The sequence below is a fragment of the Platalea leucorodia genome (assembly GCF_965183815.1).
Source record: "Platalea leucorodia genome assembly, chromosome: 5".
In the NCBI taxonomy this organism is placed as follows: Eukaryota; Metazoa; Chordata; class Aves; order Pelecaniformes; family Threskiornithidae; genus Platalea; species Platalea leucorodia.
Window position 1 is genome coordinate 41,789,174 of NC_138827.1, and position 22,241 is coordinate 41,811,414.

Sequence of the window (22,241 nt, forward strand, 5' to 3'; positions counted from 1 at the left end):
AAGTCCCTCTTCCAGGCACGCCCCAAACAAAGATACAGATACAAAACAATGTGTGACCATTCACCTGCCTCTCTTTCCTCACCCTTGAAAGCTACTATTTCACAGTGTGCAATTATTTCTCCTTAAGAACGTTATTATAATAAATTAATATACTGAAGTAGTGTTTATTAGAAACAGAATCTTAATGAAGGCATAGAAGTGGGAGCAGAGAACTCTTTATGAGCATCAGAAGTTTTAATAATTACTTACCTCTTCTCTTAACAATGCAATGGTAGTGAATTAGCCAGCAAGCTTTTTCACAGAACATTGCATAGCAGTAGCATATCCCATTTGTCTTTATTTGATACGTCTACATGTAGAAAGACCATTTCAATAATGATTCTGTATATCCTATCAATCAAATATGGGGCATTTACTTTATGGTTTTCTGCAAATATGATCTGCACCCCTCTTGTCACTCTTTCAACTCTGCCACACAACGTCTATTTTACTGCTCCTGCCACAAATCCAGATGGCTGCAGATGTGCAGCTGGCAACACTATGTTGTCTGACCCTGTTTAGGAGTTTACACAATGCAGTGCTTGAATTAAGAGGAAGTCCCAAGTGCCCTCATTAGCACAGCAGCCAATGAGCTGAAACAGGAGCAGCAAGAGTGGGAAATTTTAGCAGAAAATTCCTAGTACAGGAAATGCCTACAAGACAGAGGGGAGATTGTATACTTTGCTGTGAAGACAGCAGAGTATAAAAACAGCTCTTTTAGGCATGCAACGGTATTCTGAAAACTAATTGGGAAGTCTACAGGCCAAAGTAAGCCCAGCTACTCTTCTTCAGTGTGTGACTGTATCTCCTTCCACTCATAAAACAGGGCATAATGGTTTACCTTACAAGGATCACCTCCTTTGCATAGAACTTTAAAATAACAGTAAACATGTTGCTGGCTTTATCAAATATCTTCAAAAAAGCTCAAGTGGCGAGAGAAGTGTTTTAAGGATGAATGAGTCTACTTAAAAATCTTAGATCTTGTGAAGCTTTGACATTGCCTGTCTTCAAGGCACACTTTGTAAGAGCTAGCATTTGGTCTTCTCTGTGAAGACAGTAAAGGGGTATTAGATAAAACACATAATTGTTATGTAAATGTATGAACATATATTGTGTTTTTAATCGGTGTTGGAAGTAGTCTCTCATTATTTGAGCAACTTAAGTTATTACTAGAAAAAGAAGTTCAAAGCATGCTGTGTTGAAAGGTGCTTTCACACGTGGTGATGCAACAACCTTTTTAGGTATTCTAGTGCAGTGAACTAATTCTTTCAGGCACTAATTTTTGCCATTGGCATTCAAGGTTAAAAACACGTGTACTAAACTATGGATACAAATCAACCATGTAAACATGATGATTTTCTGGCAGCACATTGTGCATACACACTCATATATGTAAATATATTGAGTTTTTTAAATAAATAGTCTCTGCTTTATTATTTCCTTCGACTTCTAATCACACAACAATCACAACCAATTCATAAACAAAAGAAATACTGAGTAAAACTGCAATACTGACTCTTAAAATGAATGTGGTTCAATGAAAAGATTCTATCAGCACCATACTCATTCACATACACTATTCCATCTCAGGAAAGCCTTGCTATTTCAAGTAGCACTGAAGCATATGATCAAATCCCACCAATACCAAGACAATGAATTAACAATTAGTACATACCTAGCTCTTGTATAATTCTTTTCATGCACAAATCTCCTAGTGCTTTACAGAGAAGCCTAGTTTCACAATTACCACTTGACAGCTAGGCAGTAAAGGCTAAATGTACATCCTGCTTGGGTGGCCAGATCCGTTTATCAAGGCAAAGCCTGACAGACGCTCACAGCCCAGCTCCGTACGTTCATTCTGCCAGCTGCAGATGTCTGCAAACTACTTACATACTCCAAGGTCAGCCTGCCTACAAATCTCATCTGCCTTTGCTAAACGCTCTGGAAAAAGTCCCCGTGACTGACTGAAGCGCTGATTTCAGTCAAGCATGAGCACTTGGCAAAGAGGGCAAAGAGGACCACCCTAACAGCCGGACCGTCCTCGTCACCATTCACATGAGCATGCTTGTGGCCTACAGCACAACGCAGCACAAGCTCCTCATTCCTCCCTCAGGCCTCTTGGACGCTCACACTCATGTCTACGCAGTTTGAATGCACGATGGCAGCAGCCTCAAGCCTGGCCTCATGGCAGAGCCCAGATACACCCCAACAGGTCCAAGGAGAGCGCCCATAGGAACAAGAGAGGCAGAAACTGAGCAGTGAAGCAGCTCCGGACACCAAGCTCGATCTACGTCAGTATGATCAAACTACTATTAAGTATGCACTGAAACTCAGGCATGTCCGCCTATTGTTCTGCATACAGATGAACTTATGCACAGAGCCATGCACTTCTGCAAATGGGGAGGTCAGACTTCAGCCAGGAGCAGTTTGACCATATGAGGTCTCCACTTGTCAGCAGAGCCACGTTACGGACAGCCTGTGCACCCACTCCGTAAAATCCAAAAAGGTAACATGCATTGGCCTAAGTCTTAATTAAAGCAGGTCAAGCTCAAATACTTCACCTCGTGCTCCCCACAGGCTGCAAGTTGCACATGGTTGGTTACTGCAGCTCAGCTGACCTGTGATTAACAAATCTTTAAGCAGAATTAATTCAGTCATGTCTGAGCCCTAAATTGCTATGGACAGGTCACAGAAATCCCTATTACTACACAAAATAACTATACAGGGAAGCTGAGTTCTGCTTACTGAGTCTAATATTTAATACTTGATTTATAAAGAGGCAAACTACAAATTGACAGAAGAAAGTCCTCACATTATTATTCACAGTTTGAATGACACAAAAAAAAAAAAGTATGACTCAGATCTCTTTTAGACACAGCATGAAACCTACCAGCCTAAAACAACAGGTGTTTCAAAATGTTATGTAGAGAAAGTAAAAAGAATCAGAGCAGCTGGATATTGTTGGGCTGACTTCTGCTCTCATAGCTTTTTTTTTTTATTTTACAAAACAAAAAACTCTAGTTTACGAATGAATGCCTTCATACATACTCCTTAACCCTACATGGGTGACAGGCAAGAAGTAATAGCTGCAGAGAAGGAAAAATACTATTTGTAAAGAAGAAAGCCCTTAAAATATAGCTACGATGCATTTACAATTGGTTGTACATTAATAAGTATATAAGGTTAATGAAATACAGCAGCCTTGTAGCAGCCTACAGTACCTGAAGGGGGCCTGCAAGAAAGCTGGAGAGGGACTCTTTACAAGGGCATGTAGTGATAGGACAAGGGGAAATGGCTTTAAACTGAAAGAGGGTAGATTTAGACTGGATATAAGGAAGAAATTCTTCACCATGAGGGTGGTGAGGCACTGGAACAGGTTGCCCGGAGCAGCTGTGGATGCCCCCTCCCTGGAAGTGTTCAAGGCCAGGCTGGATGGAGCTTTGAGCAACCCGGTCTAGTGGAAGATGGCTCTGCCCATGGCAAGGGGGTTGGAACCAGATGATCTTCAAAGTCCCTTCCAATCCAAACCATTCTATGAAATTTTCACGTAATATATAATGTATTATGATTATACAGTGGATAATTATGATACATTTATATAACACATGTAAAATTACAGGTAACAGAGTATGTTGTCCAGAATGGTAAGCAGAAGGGGAATCCACAGCCTACTGAGTTTTCACCCAGCATAACCAGGGGGGTTTCTTATGGTGCCTCGTACCCCAGGAAATGGCATCCAGCATTAAGAGTCAATCTTGAAGTGGTACCAAACAACTTATTAGATTAATAGTAGATAAAAATCTTAATATATACAGTAATTTTTCTACTGCAGATTTCTTAGTGCTTTACATTGAAAATAAATATATTCCCACCTGCAGGTGAATAGAAGTGATCTTAGCAAGGCCAGGTTGCTGATCAGAGATAGCAAGTGCTGTAACTTTTGCTTTCCTAGTCCCTCGCCAATACCATGTTCATTGTACTATACATGAATATTAAGGACTAGCATGTTTACAATGGATAGTCCTCATTAAAACAGCATGTCACATGTACATGTTTTCTGAGTGCTGGAGATGTGGTATATCCACCTCAGCTAGGCTTTTTATTTGCAATCTGTGAGATACCATGCCTCAGCTAAATAAGAACCATTTATGACGAAAGCTGGGCCATCACTCACTTCTATGTATCTGAGAAATGCCGCAAGAGCTTTGTAAAGCTTTTTAAAACATCACGCTGCTTTTAAGGCTGAAAAACACAGCTACTTACAATTCTACTTTGGCTGTCATTTATTATGTATCATATGGACACCCATCTCCTCAATCCTGCATGATGTACAATGAGCAAGAATTGTACGGTTGAGAAACTGATCATTACATCAAGCTACTATTTTAGATTACAAACAACGCATACAAATTCCCTAATCGCACAGGATTAGTTGGATTAACAATTTCTCACTTAAACATAAGTGCATCGTTTATAGGACAAGCAGGCATTCAGCTGTTGCAAACAGAACCCTGTCCGCCTTGTTCACATCTGCTTGCCACTTTACTTCCAGAGAGCCCATCAAGGGATGAAGCATATGGCCTCGATATGGTTAGTGTTTGTAAATAGCATGCACAGCAAGCACAGCAGAAATTATACATTCAATCGGAAGTACAAACATAACTTCTGCAGGCTCATGTAAGCCATCACAGCACAAAAGGAAGACAGATAGATAAAGAAGAATTCCCAAGAAAACCCACAATGGTTCTGAATCTTTTATTGTTTCTCCTGGTTACAGCTCTGTTGGATTAGTGGTTTTATGCTGGGATAAAAACAGCATCAGACTATCAAACCATGTATTTGTGTTGCTATGTGTCCCAACAGGCCAATACTGACATCTGGTACACAAAGTTACTGCAGACCTTAACAGTGTGATTTATTTTTTATTCTTAAGTAAAGTTGCAATGCAATTATCCCTTCACAAAGGAAGAGCATGACATAAATTGTCCCTTAGCTTTAACATCTCCTGCAGGCATTCCCCCCCTTCCAAAAAAAGTGGTTTTCTGAAGTCCCCAGCATTTGCACATTAAAAAAAAGCAGCAAGTTTTACATGTCTTTTTTCTTCACTCTGCTGTCCCCCACCCCAAGTGTAAGAATGGAAGAAGAAAACCATCAAAAGAAAAGAAGTTGCAGCGGTGCACACAGGTTGAAACAGAACTATGAAGACAGAGACCAAATGGGCCCTTCAAGAACAACACGATTGCAGAGTAAAAGTATTCTGGCAATTCCTTCTTCAGGTGAAGTCTTAACAGCTGTCAAACGTGCCAACAAGAAAAGGAAACATAAATAAGCTTTAGCTAATCAAAGATATTCCAGGATTATTGAAATAGGTCATATATCAAGAAGCTAAAGAGGGTTTCTCATACAAGTAAAATCATTTCCATCTGATTCCAGAGGCTATGTTTAGTCTACCCAATTCATACAAGTCTGGATGTACAATTCTAATCTTCTGTTGCATTACCATTGTCATTTCAAAACAGCATTGGGAGATGTTCAAATATTGCAGCTACCTACCTAGCAAAAAGGCTTACTGCTCCCGAAAAAGAGCACCAGGACAGACTAAACACTTTGCTGGGTGATTTCTCTAACTTGCTCTAGAAGATGTACCTAAAAATGAACACTTGAATACCTCACTACATATTGTTAGAATTTTTTGCCCTGTAACACAGAGCTGCTGGCAACTGTGCATCCTTGCATTATTTATTAAGTTTCCTTGATTTCTTTCTGGCAAAGGCTTAGTCTCCTTCAGGATGCATAGAGGCCACTTCTACTTCGAGTGGCAGAGCAGGAGAAAAGTCTGTTCGATTCTGCTCCTGTGCTTTAGTTTTTTCCAATAGTATCAAAATGTCCATAGAAGCTAAAGCGACTTGGTACTAGCCATGAAGTAGAAAAATAATCAGCCTAAAATAGATAGAAGAAACATTTGTGAAGGCAGTGCTTTTTTCTGACTAAGGTAGGAATGAAAAGCATCTAGAGTTCTCAGGTATGAGGTAAATTTACAGATTCCTGGCACAGCAAATTCAGAGGACACTTCCAGAAATATTTCTTTTTCAGAACTTTAATTCTAAATTGTGTTTTTCTTTAAGTTATAACAAGCAGATAACAGAATATTTTGCTGTTCCAGAAATGGATCACAATCCAGCACCCTTTTTCATGTACAGCACTAAGTTACATCAGAGTAGAACAGTTTCAGTGAACTACACGTTAACTAAAAGCTGCTCTGACAAGAGCATTTTGAAAACTCAACCTGATAAAATCGGATCAGTCCCTGATGCCACAGCACATGGAATCACAGGTGCCAGAAGGAAAACAGGGACTAGCAGGTTCAAAAAGGGTGAGATAGGAGCATGCCCAATCACATCAGCTAGATTCATGTGCTGGAAACAAGCAGCGCATCTCCTTCAGGTCTCTGCATATCCTTCAACTACTCTTGAGCTGCTCAGCCCTGGAACTGTTAAAAGATCAGCAAAGACACTGAAGAAGACAGACTTATGAAATCTGTGCTGATCCTTCAAAAGGTAACTTCTCTTTCTCATTATTCACAGAATGATCTTGGTTTTTCTTAAAGCATCAGGGTACAGTAAATTCAATACACAATGATGTCACATCTCTCGCTTCACAGTCTTTTTTGCCAGATTTCAAAACTCCTTCCTCAAATGATCAGAAAGAAGAAAGTGACTGACTTAAGCTAAGCTGAAGGCAGGATGCCTGATTTTTTACAGCCATTCCTTATTTGGGATGTACCAATTTAAAGATTCATCCAGTCTACTCAAAAAAATAGAATACAATACTTCATGTCTGAATGGCAGATATTTTTTCAGTGATGATATTAAGAGGATTATCCTTAAACAAATTAGTCTTTAATTGGTTTTCAGATAAAATAGGAACATGCTAGGAATTCATCTAGGCAAATAGAACAGTGTATATTTTATGAATAAGTACTGTAATCATCCGCTTGTTACTTGGAAATAGAAACAAACAACATTTGCAGAGTAAAACTGTTTACACATCTTAATGAAAGTGTGTCATTATCTCCTCCTGGCTTTTATACATCAGTCAGCGTACATCTTAGGTCCAATATATTAAGTTTTACACCACTTATTGCTTAAACAGTTTTGACATTTTAAGTAATCCATATTAGCATTTGGACTCATTAAAAGAATCCTTGAGTGCAGTTAAGAGTATTTTAGAGAGGTCAAAATTATTAAGATCTACCAGAAAGAAATAATGCAGAACTGATCACTCTATAGATTTTGAAAACATGAGAAACTAGCCTCACAGCTCTACAAATCATTTCTACTGGAAGCTAAAGGATTAGACTGACGTATATTTCCCAAGCTACATCTGTCATAACAAGTCTAAAAAAGCAACCAGCCCACTGAGCAAGAACTGGCACTTTGGGAAATGGCTTAAATAGCACTGAGCTCTCAACTAGCACTTTTATGCTTATTACACATTTGAATAGACTCAAATCAAGAGCGTATTTCTTGTCACCTTCACATTTGACTTAAAGATAAAAATTTTTAAAAAAGTATAGTGAGAATTCCTCAGTATACCACAGACTTCTGGATATTAGTGCTACGGACAGTAAAAGGACGGGAGCGCAGAGCCAGCAGTACTCTTTCCACCCTGAGTCACAGAGACAAATGGGAGGAAGGGAGCCCACAGGGGCATTGCCTCTGTGGGCATCTCAGCCTTCCATCACAGAATCTCATACTTAGAGCTTTTACATTCTTCTGATTGCAGTTTCAACCTCATCTACATTTTGTAGAACATTTTACTGTTAGTCTGCCTAATGCTCCTTATGCGAACACATCTACTCACTCAAGGCATTACTTTACCTGTGCCTAAAGGTATGACTTAGACCTTCCACAAATAATAGCCTAACATTAGCATGGACCATATATTTTGTTGTTAAGATACAGTTGTTTTCGGCCTTTTTTAAAACAAACAAACAAAAAACCCCAACAACAACAAAAAAGTACAAACACAAACATTCAGGCCCTCAAAATTCTCCAGTGGAAGAACTCATAAAGTACAAATTTAACAGATAAGGAACAGTGCATACATCCTTTAGAGATAATCCATAGAACACGGAAAACCAATGTTGTAATGTATCCTGCTTCATTTCATGGAACCTGCATAAAAGCTGGGAAACCAACTAGAAAAAGGGAAAGGAAGAAGCTCTTCTTATCCTACAGAACAGCTGCTAGATTCCTCTACAGGTTTCCTACAATTGCTCTTATACCTATGAATCATCGAATGGTTTGGGTTGGAAGGGACCTTAAAGATCATGCAGTTCCCACCCCCCTGCCATGGGCAGGGACACCTTCCACTAGACCAGGTTGCTCAAAGCCCCATCCAGCCTGGCTGTGAACACTTCCAGGGAGGGGGCATCCACAGTTTCCCAAGGCAACTCTGAAGTTGCAGGGACTTCAAGCAGATATGTCTATTAGCAGACAAGAAAAATGGTTACTGTTGAAGTGAATAGCACAAGAATTTGACTTCTTACTAGCTCCTACATGACCTAGGAGATATTGTAGAATAGAATAGTTCAGTTGGAAGGGACCTACAGCAATCATCTAGTCCAACTGTCTGACCACTTCAGGGCTGACCAAATACTTGGTTAATACTTTGTAAATACTTGACAAAAGACTGTAGAGATACAAACCCAGTAAGTCCCAAGTGCAGAGTACAAAACCCCCTTCCTTCAGTCAGTTTCCCTTTCCCATACCAGAGCACCTGCAAGTCAAGCATTACAGCAGAGCAAGCAGTCTCTGCTTCTGCCCCAGGACTCCATTTCCCAGATCAGACTCCTGAGGACCTGTGACCTGACAGCCAGCTGCATCTGTCCTTGGATGGCATGGGGACAGACGGGATGGGGAAACAGACAGACTCAGGAATGGAAGCATGGCGGCAATGCCACACCAGGGCTGCAGGAACGCATTAGCAGGAAGTAGCATTTTAAAGACCAACCTGAACGTTTCCGGGATTAACTTAGTGCTCACAGGTACATCCTTGTCAAATGACCCAGCTCATTATTTATGTCTCAGCAAATGCGTGCTGCTGCCCTGTGACCAGACACTCGGCTCTACCGTGTGGCTTGACACTTAAGTAGGAAGAGACCCATTGCTGATGAGATGCTCATCAAGACAGATCCAGCTACTGGTACTTTACTTTTTCAGGTTTTTTTAATAGCAGGCATGTAGAAAGAAGAAAGTCACTGGAAAAACTCATTTATTCTCTGATTTTAGAGAAACTTCATTAAAACTCAGTGCAATGGAGTCATTGATTGAGTCACATTAAGAGAATCTGGGTTACCTTGAAGCACTCTATGGCTCCAATTCAACAAGCCCCATCCCTCAAAAAAAAAAAACAGTCACCCTGAACACCAAGGTAAAGACTCTTTGTTGCTCTATCTCAAAACTCCAGAAACAGAATTAACCTCACACAACAAACTAACAGAAAGAAAAAGAAAAAAAAAAGGCATTTTTTTTAAAACTCTCACAAATCACAATATTTAATAAACTACTTTCCATGACAATAGTGATTTGGGGAAAAAAAAAGTACAATTATATTGATAGAAATCCATTTCCTTCACTGGTCTACACTTGTATCTTTGCAGGCAGAAATATGGCTTTGTTACATGGTTCACTTTTATATTTCATTTATCGAAAAAAGAAAAAATACACAGAACATCTATGTTCAAACTGTCATAGACTAGAAACAAATGAAATAGAAGAAAATCTAATTCATCTCTGCAATCTTGGGAAGGAAGTTCACCTACTGCTAAAAGCATTCAAGTTGCCTTAGTGAAGAAATGCTACCTTCACCACTTCTTTCAATGCAAAGAACAAGCAAAGGCAATGTCCATATCCTGAACAACTGAGCAAGAGGTATCCTGCGGAAACACAAAGTCCCGGAGGATTGCCCATGGAGAATCAGAACAGAATTCTGTCTGAAGCCTGAAAAACGTTGCCTTTATTTAAGAATGCTAATGATTAGACTTAATGCTGTTGAAGTCATGAGATTCCCAGGGGCTGAATTCTCCATTTAATAAAATAACATAAAAAAAAAAAAAAAAAAGGGCAGCACCGGCACCTGCAGTGTGGTTTTCCATGCCCTGACCTCCCAATGCATGTCATTTGCCTGAGAGACTGGTGACTGGGAGAGGAAGCACAGTCAAATATCATTAAATTCTATTATTAGTTTTAGCAAGGCTAATTACAAGACTGCCAACCCAAAATGTCATGGTGATTTCTCTGACGTAATCATCTAGCACCCAGGAAATGAATGGAAACTACCAATCCATTTTGTTGACACATATTAGGAAAAAGAGATGCTCATCATGAATATCTGACATAATCTTTATAACTTCCTGAGCCAAACAAAAGAAATAGAATTAAAAGCAAAACAAACATCACATGCAAACAACAGAAAAACACCACCAACAAAAAAAAAGACCCTTTAAAATCTCAATGGCATTTGGGGGTTCAAAAGAGCAAACAAACAAACAGGTAAATAAAATGGTCAACCAACTGATGTTAAAATAAAAAGGAAAATGAAACCAAATGCCTACATAACATGTTTTGCCAAATGATGTAGTTCAATCCCTAGGAAAAAAGAACAAAGTCTCAAATACTAAGCCTGAGCTTGACCATGAGGTTTTATGTTGGATACCATCCGAGACCTCATGGTGCTACAATGCAGAAGGGAATTGTGTCTGGGATTACCATAGTATCATCTCAATGAAGCTTTCTCTTCTCATATTTTTTATATTTTCCTGAAAAGGAATTAATCTGTGAAACTAACAGTTACTATCTTAAAAGGCCTCTTATTGTATATCTTTTTATTCTAATGCTTACAGCTGATTAAAATAAACTCTTTACAAGGAGTTTCTGTATGTGTAACTGTGCATGCACCCAATGAGTTTTATATATAATCCATCCCCGATGGTTAAACACTCGCATCTCATTCCCTCTCAGTCTTTGCTCCACAGTATGGTCAGGGATTATTAAATGATGCTAATGCCCTTGTTATCTGACAACACAAATAGTACATTCAGCAACTTGAAGGGAAGACATCTCACTGCTTTTCCCTCTTAGCTGTTTTTCCCAAAACCCAAAGAAAATCAATGAAATAAATCTCATTTTAGATACACCTATTTAAACCTGATTGACAGAAGATCATATTCAATTAGAGACACACAGGTTTAGTTTGCACACACATCAGTAACTGTCACATATGGAGACAACTAAATCAAGCAGAACTGCTCCCTGTTCCTTGCAGATACCAGTTTACTTTCAAAAAAAATAAACTGACAGAGGGGGTTTCTAATTAGTACTGAGTGAAATTATTAGCAAGTGGTTGCAAACAAGCGGCTTTCACTCAGGTTGCCCATCTACCTGCAACCGACACACGTTTCGAAAAATAAGAGATGATTTTTACCAAAAGGAGCGGAACGGGGCTGGCAATAGAGACACAGGCGGTTACATAAATCGGTGCTAAAAATAAACTCCAGAGGCGCGGGGTGGGCAGCGGCGGGGCCGGGGCCGGGGCAGGGGCCGGCCGGGCAGCGCTGCCCGCCGAGGCCCGCGGGACCGGGCCGCAGCCCCGCAGCGCCGGGAGCACGGAGGGTCCCCTCCCGCAGCGCCCACCCCAGAGCCGTCCCGCCGGCGGCGCCGCTCCGGCCGGCGCCCGCGGCCCGGCCCGGCCCGGCCCGGTCCAGCCCAACAAGTTGCCAGCTTACCACCAGCACGGGCACGCCTGCCGTCAGCGAGTAGAGGAGCACCGGGGGCACGGCGCTGCGGTCCTCCGGGCCCGGGTAGGGCTTTCGGTACGCGCCCTCGTAGCAGAAGAAGCCTTGCACGTTGACCGTGAAGGTGTCGGTGTACTCGAAATAATAAGCCAGCATCACGGTCCCTGCCATGATCACCATCTGGAAGTAAAGCATGCTGGTGAGCGGAGAGGGCACTCGCATCTACGTGGGCTCCGGCGGCCGCGGCAGCCCCCCTCCCCGGCGGCGCGCTCCGCCCGCTCCCCGGCGGCATCCACCGCGGGCGGAGGCGGCTCGGCGGCGGCCAGCAGCGTGGGCAGGGCAGGGCAGGGCAGGGCAGGGCAGGCGGGGGCCCGGCCCGCCGCTCCGGCACCGGCACCGGCTCCAGCCCAGGCGCCGGCTCGTTCAGCGGGCGGGCGGGCGGAGCCCGGCGGCGAGAGGGGGCGGCTTCGCCCCGCCCCGCCCGGGGAGCAGCAGCCGCCGCGCCGGACCCCGGCCCGGGCGGCGGGGGGAGGCTCCCCACCGGCGGCGAAAGCCAATCCGAAAGTTCCCCGGCCGCGGGACAGCTCCCGCGGCACGGCCCCGCCGCCGCGGCTGGCGAGCGAGCCCTCCCCGCCTTCCCCCCGCCTCCCGCGGGGCGGGGTGCGGCGGGACCCCTCGGCGCCGCCACATGCACCTGCGTGGGGGCCGCGCTCGGCCGGGCCGCTCCCGCCGCTGCCCGCCGCCCCGCCCCGCCCCGCCCCGCCCGGAGCCGCCGGCACCGCCGGCAGCCGCAGCTGGGACGCGGCCGGGCAGGCAAAGGGCCCGCCGCTATCTGCCGGGGTGGTAAAGGCCTCAAAGTGGAAACACATATCCTTTTGCCTATGCATGGCTATTAAAGCAATTAGCGTTTAACCGCTATAAAGAAGATAGGTAGCTGGACACGAAGCTGTCCTCGCCCAGGTAACATCCCAGAGTAAGAGAAGAGTCTGCTCCAGTGCTGGGAGAAGTCACACACATATGAACACAAAAGAGTTCCACTTAAAAATACATACACATACACTTGAGAACAGACGACTGTTCCCAATGTTTCAGCCGTGCCCAATGCTTGCACAGATTCACTCATGTGTGGGCTCTGGTCTGGATTCCCAAAGCCAAGAGAGCAAAAGATAAAAACTTACCTAAAGGCACTCCCCCACCCCACCCCAAAATGTTATATGGCTGGGAAACAGTCTTTAAAGGGACACCCTAGCTTTAAAGATTCCACTTGGCTTACTTAGTAAAGGCTGTTAGAAATAACAAATGAGATTTGATTGCCCTGTTTTATAACGTGCAATCATTCTTCTAGTGTTGTACTTTGGCTTTAACTGTTCATTTTCCTCCTCTTTCTGGAGAATTGCGTTCATCACCAGTGATGTTAGTCTGCGTGCATTTATTTTTAATCGGCCCTTGAAGAACGCACTCTTCATGCCTGGAATCCGCGTCCAGTCTGTTGTTACGTGTTCTTAACACACTCCCCAGAAGCACCTACATCACGGCATTCGCACTGCACTCACCAGACGTAGCTGGATGGCTCCCTACCGATGCGAAAAATATGTAAGTGAGACATGAGACATCTTGTGGTGAATTCTGCCTAGCACAGAGCTTATTTTCCCCATTTCTTTAGTGCAGTCCAATATCCACTACCATACACAAAAATCTTAATTTCATCCTGGCGATTGCATGCGAATCCCCCCATTGGCAGGATATAAGGGCTGATCCAAAGTCCAAAGTCAACAGCAGGACTGCAAGGAGCACTAGACTCAGCTCTTCTGCTCTATTTGAGTGGGTGCCCCAGAGAAACACTGGTGGCATATTTATTTCAAAAATTGGCATTGGGGGAAATCAACCTTTTTCCAGTAACCAGCTAATAAAATACTCCTGCATTTTGCTATTACAAGCCAACTTCTATTTATAGATGATACCAATGGAGCTATTGCATATAGGAATTAGAGGACATTGAAAGTCCTGTTTTTACAAAACTTTTTTGAAGCTACTATCAAAATCTCTGAAGGATTTCGGATCATAGATTTTGGAAAAAATCTCCATAGGTCACATAGGCCAACCACCTGCTCAACACAGGTTCCATTAGATCAGGTTGCTCAGTCCAGTCAACTGTCAAGTATCTCGAAGGATGGAGATTCCACAACCACTCTAGACAACCTGTGCCAGTGTCCAACCACTGACATGTAAAACAGTTTTTCCTTCTATTAAGCTAGAATTCTCTGTGCTCCATCCTGGGCCTGCTGCCTCACCTCCTGTCACTGGGAACCTGGAGAGAAGAATCTGACTTTCCCTTCTCTACACCCTGCCATGAGGTAGATGTAAACAACTGTAAGAAATGCCCTTGCCTTCTCGTGTTAAGGCTAAACAGAATTAATAATATTTCTGGTGGTACAGGAATACATCTGTATCCTGAACGCTCTGTCTTTTCTGCTGATACTCAAATGCTAGCAAGCATATATTGGCTGCCATTAAATGAAGCATAAGACTATTAAAGGAATTATTAAGGGGCATTAAAATGAAGGGAGTTTGTCTTTATGCTTTTCTCTTACTCTACAACAGTGACACTATTTAGGCTCTAATATGTAGCTTCCAATCATGCAACAGGCTGGAATAAATCTATTAGATACAATCTTCACTTGTATTATTTGGCTTAATCTAGTGCCCATGCTTCAAATACTACAGGTGGACTGGCCATTTAATAGAGTTACAAATCAGAGAATACAGGATTTAAGTCAAAGAGGAGTTTTAAAGTCAGCTTCATTGGCAGTCAACTCAGAGTCAGCTCGGAGTGATCTGAGTCAGCTCAGGTCACTGACGAAAAAAACTAAACCACGAAAATGTCAGGCTCTGTTTTTCATTCAAAAGAAATGGTGCTACGTAGGCAAATCGATTGATGGTCAACATGATGCTTCATTGAGGAATTAAGGGAATTAATTATTCCCTTTCTCCAACCTCCAGTTTTTAGAGTAAAGATCATCAGGTGAGAAAAGTAGTCAGGTCACCTTATTGAATACCAAGGGGCTCAACTACAGAGTAGATGACCAGATGCCAAAAAACTTTAAAGCAGAAGGTATATAAAAATTTCAATGATTTTTTTTCTTTGAAAGCTCTGTAAACTTATGACTGTTTCTGAAAATAATGATGAACTATGTATTTATTTTTATACAGATAAGGCCTGCTCTGGCGCTGTCGTAATTTCTCAGCCCCTTCTTCCTCTTCTCCCATTTTGAAGAATTTTTTTTTTCCTTAGAACAAGTCTGAAAGGCTTGGTTTCTTGCAGCTGATAAAGTTAAGTTCAAATCTGGATTAGCTTCTGTCTGACTTGCACCAGTTAAAAAAACACACATGCACGGGATGCTTGTTACTGTTCTCTTCATAGAAGTTGACTGTTGCACTATGTAGACTACATATGCTATGGTATAATAATGAAGGGTAGAAATGCTTAGGAATGCATAGGTAAGCAAGCTCCACAAGATGCTTAGAATATTACAAAAGCAAAAAGACAATAATACCAAATATTGCTTTATTTTAATACCCGTAAACCAATTCCTCTTGTTGCAGACGTGCTTTATAAGCATGGCCTGCGCACCAGAGGCTTGCCCTCATGAATATACAGTTAGCTGGTCAAGTAAAACCAGAGCTATACTTTTTATTATAATGAACATGATGTTTATTGGCTGCACAGTTGAATATGCAAACGTATTAAATCAAATAAATAGAAGCACAAGAACACAATCCCCAGTGACTAATGCAGTCAGCTAAATATATTCTGCAATCACAGTATTCCCTGCAGATTTATACCAGTGATATGCAATGACAGCAGAATGGCAGAGAAAAGCCCAGAACCAACAGAAAATTTTTGTTTCAGAAGGCTATTGGTAAAATTGTCAGTTGAAACTCAGATGACAGACAGACTGGTTTTGCAACTAACTTTCTTGGGAATAGTGCCACTGATGTCAGAGGAGGAGTTCCCCTGATAGTCCTCATAGATTTATCTTGTTCTTTTCATTTGCTGCCTAATTTTAAGTGAAATATCAGCTCAAGTGACACAATCTAGAGCAGGGCAGACAAAGAGAAACCTTAGCTGCACTGTTTTGCAATACTTTGAAATCATGACCTTCATTACAGGGAGGTACTTCCAATTCCAAACCAAATTCACTAACCTTTCATGTGCCTTTCATGTGTCATTACCACTTTTTATAGTATTTTCTAGTTATAAAATATTGCTATGGCAAAAGGCAGTAAAGAAACAAAGCCAACCCAACAAAGCCTTCTCAATGGGAAGAGAAATAAGAATTGATATCAAATTGTCCCACTGTTTTTACCTTTTTGTTTATCTCTTTCATGCTTTATCAGAGTGACAGCAGCTGGCAACCCCATGGCTGTTTCCCTGTTACAGCTCCACACTACTACACTAAACCAGTCCTTTCTGAAGGGAATCCTGCATCTGTGTTGATGGCACAGCAGCAGGGAAGAGACAGAATGAACTAAAATCTTTAGAGACCTCCTGGCTTTATCGAGGAAGAAAATTAGGGAAAGCCCCCTAATTTGGCAAACAGCAGGAAAGAGATTTACTTGTGTACAAACTTTAGAAGAACACTGTATAATACTTAGGTATTTGATGCAAGCTTTACTCTGCCAATATACAATGCTCTCTTCCTCTGTATTTAATAACAGATATTGTTAAGAGATAACTAAAAGGGCATTTTAATTGTTTAATTAAATTGTTTAATGATATGCAGTGATTTAAGTCCTAAAGCCCAGGGCATTCACTGCTAAAATTTATACTTGTAGGACTATCATAACGCAAGAGAAAAATGATTTTCTAGCAGTTGGAGCATGGCACAGAATCAGAAATGGGGGCTTGCCCAGAACACTTGCAGTATGATTCAAACAAGTTAGGCACCAAATCTAAGCTTTTCATATGGTATTAGTATGTAGTTCACAGAGAGAGACAACTCCAGTAGGTGACTAAGCTCTACTACATTAGGGCAGGATGAATCATCCTCTGAAAATATCATTCATTCCATCCTAAGAAATACCAGCCTCTGATGATACCACTTGCAACAATAATGAAGCAAGCTTTGACGATGAGCTTAGACTAGCACCCTTCTTTTAAAGGGCTCTAGTGAGATCTGATCAATTTTACTCTTAACTTTCCCTCGCACATAGCTAAACTAGCTCCAAAATAGGAATTATACTTTTCAAGAGTCACACGGGGAGAAAAAAGTCAAATCAGCAGCAGCATAAGCATTAATATTGCATTTGTATTGCAGTATTATGTAGAGCTAGACCCTATTCCCACAGAAGACAACATTTTGCCCTGGTAGGCTTGGGCACCTCATACAATGCAGTGCAAGTATAAGAGAGAGTGAGCAGATGGAGATGAAACAAATGAGGAGGAGGACAAGGCAACAATGAAATGATTGAGTTTGATATAATGAGTAGCAGTAACAGCACATTAGTTGCCTAGTCAGTGTTTACATCAATAAGATAATTAATCTTCTTAAAACTGCTTGCTATCTTCAAATTAAGAAGTATTATTACATGCAAGTTCTTCATAGGTTAGAACAGAAATTTGGGATGCCAGAGGGACACCATGTACCTACGGCCTGTACATCTTGAGAACTAAAGCCTGAATTAGCGTATCTACAACTATCCTGTCAAAATAAAAAAATACAGAACATAGTTTTGTCAATGTGAAATGAAATGAAACACTGATATTTGAAAGCTCAAATAATGCTTATTTAATCTTACCTCAGATAAACTTAGGAAAAAGTCTACCGCTTAGAAAATTATTACCGCAGCTATGAAGTTCTCTTCATTGGTAGACACATTTTCAGTAACTGCAATGTTATACAAACTGACTGTAAACTTGGCAATCTTTGGCATAATTAGTTCGATAAAAATCATATGAGTAACCTCAGGATTTTGGAATAAACTTACTCATTGCATTCACCCAGAATATCATCAATCTTACCATTTCTTTTGATGAAAGGAAACCCCTTTTCGAGGTAATCAGCGATACCTTGGAAGATTGATGCAGCAGATTACTGAACAGTAGCTGACAGAAGCAAAGCACTAGCCTATTCATGGTGCAGTAGTCAAGCAGAAAAAAAAAAATAATCACACAGACCTGCCCTGTGCAGTACACTGTATGTATCTGTACAGCCGATTTTGTACAAAATCCAAAATTAGTTCAGACATTTGTACAATGCTTGAAGGTTTTATAGACCAAAACTCCCTTTACATATTACTGAATTCATTTCACTCATTTGAATATAGGAGTTTGCTGCATTTATGATTTGCCTTCTCTTTTGTACCATTTATTATAAATGGTGAGACTAAATACAATTTATCAGCTAAATATTCTGTACAGCCATTAAGGGAATGCACTTAAAGTAAATGTTTGCCCGCTCTTCAAGATTCTACATTGTCAGTATAAAACTTCCATCGGTCTGAAAACACAGAAGTATGAAGGAAGGAAATGGCCAGCCCATCCAGCCACCTTTCTGTGGTTACTTATGCTCTCACCCACAGCTTAGCCGCATATAAGAACTGGACTCTAGCAGTCCCCAGTTACACATACTGTAAACACATTGCTCAAAGATCTGTGCGCAACACCTGAAGTTAGCAGAGAGACAGAGATAAACTTCTGTTTTAACTGAAGGAGACCTTGTTCATTTGCAAGAAAACTTGTGTGAAAAAGCACGCCCTGTCTGCTGTCAGCATTGATGTTTTACCGCCTGGTCTCTACCTCGATGAATCCACCCTCTCATTTTTAAATTCCACACTTAAAAAGAAGTGTGACTAATTTTTAGCTCTGCACACTTGCCATCATTATCTTTTGCTAATTCCATAACTGGGGAATAAAATATTCTGAGATACTGAGGAGGGGAAAGGTAAAACCATCCAAAAGTGTGTAAAAGATATTAGACTGTCACTTTGGCATGGGACTCTGCATGGAATTGTGAGGTCTTCCTGCCAAGACTGAGGATTCCTCAATTCAGGGGCAGCTGCATAGTAAAACTTGCAGAGTTATCTCTTTCCATAACCAAGCTTGGCCCTTAGCAATTGTCTCATGAACAGGTAAGGTATACAAGACTCCAAAGATACTTTCAAGCACAAGTCTGCACATAAGATTAAATTAACCCACTTACTAACTTTCTCTCAAAAGGGAAAGACAAATAGGCTAATACCATAAATTATGCACCATAATCACTGCATACTTCCAGCTCTGGTTATCGTTTAATGTATGCAGCTCATGCTGGCAGAAGTCCAATACATCCTCTGTAACAGTTTCTGCTGGATAAGCTCACACACAGTTGTGCGGTAGAACTACTTATGTTCTTACAAATTATAACAGACATTTCTCATTAGCATTACACCTGAAATCCCATTCCCAAGTTGGATATTATCCATTACTTCATAAAATTAAGATGAAAAGCGTAGAAAGAGCAAGTTCAGGATACCTTTAGCCAGTGGTTCAATGGAGAAAAAGGCAAAAAAAAAAAGCCCACAGAATTTACCGAACAGAATTACAGACACTATTCATTGCTACCAGGTAACTGTTCAAGAAAGCTAGAAACAGAACTGATGATTTTCTTAGATTACTTTGAAAAATTTAAATACTAAAAATATTTAAAGTCCAATTCATAATACTTATCACCCAGAACCCAGCTCTTCTGTATGCCGGGGTAGCCTTCGGCATTCACTATCCACAGAGCTACAAGAAACACAGGTTTCACACATTTCCATTCCCAACCAAGCCGTTGATGTTACATTCATGTTTTCACAACATCCTTTCTCTGAAAAATGCCTTTTCTTTTGTAGCTTGTTCATGAGCATGCAGCGAAGACAGAAAACTCAAGAAAGAGGAAAACGTAAAGTCTAATGACAAAAAGTAGTCAGCCACAAAGACACAAAGCGTTCATACAGCCCTGTGATACCGCTGTGAATGACACTGTCACCCAGCCAGTGAGGACACACCTCACAGGAATTTCCTGCGCTGGTTTGTTTCACACAGCCACAATTTTCATGCCCACTGCAGGACAGATGCCTCTGCACTTTCAGAAGCCCCCACCTTCTGCAGAACACCACCTCTACACTACCCCTTCTGGCTACAAGGCTCAGCCCAGAGCAGGACTAAAAAGACAACCTTTGTTTAAGGCATTAGGCCTGCTCACACTGAAGTTAGTAAGTGCATTTCTAGATGACTGGATTCCTACCAAACAATCATTGCAGGAAGCATCCATTTCCATCCATCACTATTGAACTACTTTCCTCCTATCAAGGTATCTTCATCCTTGGAGATATGCAAAACTTCCCTGACGAGGCTCTCGGGAACATGACCTAAAATTGAAGTCAGCCCTGCTCTGAACACATGGGTGGATTACAGGACTGCCAGGAGTCCCCTCAAACCTACATTTTTCTGTGATTCTGTGAATTACTTCTGATTTACTCTGACCCATAGATTTGCAGTCTTTCATCTTAATGATTACAATCCATTCTAATGGTGATTCACTGCAATTACTGTAATTCACTTGATTATTGTAATTCATGTCTAAAAATAAAATCATATTTCCTCTAAATTGGTGAATTGGTACAAAGTGAAACTGCCCATCCGCTTACCTACACTGGTAGCAGCAAAGATATCTCTTAATTTTCCCCTTTCTAAAGGAACAGTCCTATACACATATATATAGGACTATACATATATATATGTATAGTATATATGTATATATGTGTAGGACTATACATATATATACACATATATATACGTGTGTGTGTGTGTATATGTATATGCTCCACTAAGGTGCTACATAGAACCTGTTACAGGATTGGTCCTCGAGAGGCTACCCCTTTGACGTGGTCATCATTTCTCATCATAATTACCTTCCAGGCAAAAAGTATACTGTCAAGCATTAGCAGGTGACTCAGGAAGGCAGCAAGGAAGGAAATAACATTAACCATTGAAAAGTCATTTCTGAGAGACATAGCAACAGCCTTTGCTGCTTTGAGAAGTGAATCCTGAACTGCAAGGAGCAGCTGGAAAGGTAAAGAGCCAGAGTAATAATAAAATAATAAATAAACGAGCTTTTGAAGATCCTTTGTGGTAACTTGCTCTCGTTGGTACCATGAATTATTAATAACCAAAGAATCCAAGCTCTTTGCTAAATTAACTTCCTTGAGATTGCTTCTCATTTAAAAATATTCTGTGTTTAACAAATTGTTAGGCTAAAGGGTAAGAAATTTATTAGATTAGAATATGAATATCACTGATATAATAGGGGACACTGTCAAATTATTATGTAACAAAATATGCGCTTGTTTGGTTAATACACAACTCTTTACTTTGATCACTGCTTTCGGAAATCCTTACTCATTCGATGCCTTATTCATCCAGCTAGCCAGCTTAACTCCAGACAACCGACTGTACTAAAAGAAAGAAGTGGCAAGTGATCACGTGGGAAGAAATGATTAAAGGAGGAAAAGTGGGGCGAGAGAGATTTGTGCAAGGGTACATCTACAAAGTTGGCAAGCACATCAGAAGTTGAAATTACAGGTTTCTTGGGGGAAAATGCAGTAAGTGGGGGATTCTGTAGGCTCCTGCCAGAGCAAAAAGATTAAAAGGTAGCAGCTCGACAGCTCACGCAGACAGCTAGTACACTGGCGTGACAGCAGGACAACGTGAGGAGAGCTTGATTATGCACAGGCAGCCTGGCTCTTCGTAGGCCTGGCAGGTGGTAGAGGGGTAAGAAGGCCGTATCACTGGGACAGAATCAAGGAATATCTTCAGGATTCATTCTGGGAGAGGATTAATTGATATCTGCCAGAACTAAGATCACTATCTCTTCTCTCTTATGACCGCCTGGCGACTTTACTCTTATGGCCTTAAAGCATCATGCAGTTTTTACACTCTTCACATTGCCAGAAACTTATATTCTTAGAAGCATATAAGGCTCATTTACTTTGAACTGACTGCTGTGTGGTAAAGCTGTAACTATGAAGTACAACCACGTCAGAAATAGAGAGATATTAAAATATTATTAGTGTTTGGGCCTTCCCCCCATAAGAATTCTGTTAATGTAGAGAAATTAAAATCAGTAGGAGATCTGAGTACAGAACATAAGGGCTGCAGAATCAGATTCTCACTAAGCCGGCACAAAAATTAACCTTTGGGAAACGGAGTGGGCAGTTGCTAAACAGATACAACCATCTTAGGACACATAATTTTTATGGCATTAACCTTTTCTTCATAGAGCAATGCCAATATCCAGCATGCTGAATAGTGGTTCTACAGTAACTAGGACAGTATCCAAATTGGATTGAAGCAAATTATTTAGCTTATTAGGCATCCTAA

At 41.2% G+C, this 22,241-nt stretch overlaps 1 protein-coding gene across 6 annotated transcripts in view; it reads right to left on the reverse strand.

The window, feature by feature from the left end:
* The window catches only part of PLPPR5 (phospholipid phosphatase related 5), a 233,038-nt gene that overhangs the window by 33,817 nt on the left and 176,980 nt on the right, over window positions 1–22,241 (reverse strand). For all 6 annotated transcript variants that reach the window (XM_082311956.1, XM_082311957.1, XM_082311954.1 and 3 more), the window contains one exon: window positions 11,828–12,016. In XM_082311956.1, coding sequence (XP_082168082.1) covers window positions 11,828–12,016 — 189 coding nt within the window. The remainder of the gene's footprint in view (window positions 1–11,827; window positions 12,017–22,241) is intronic.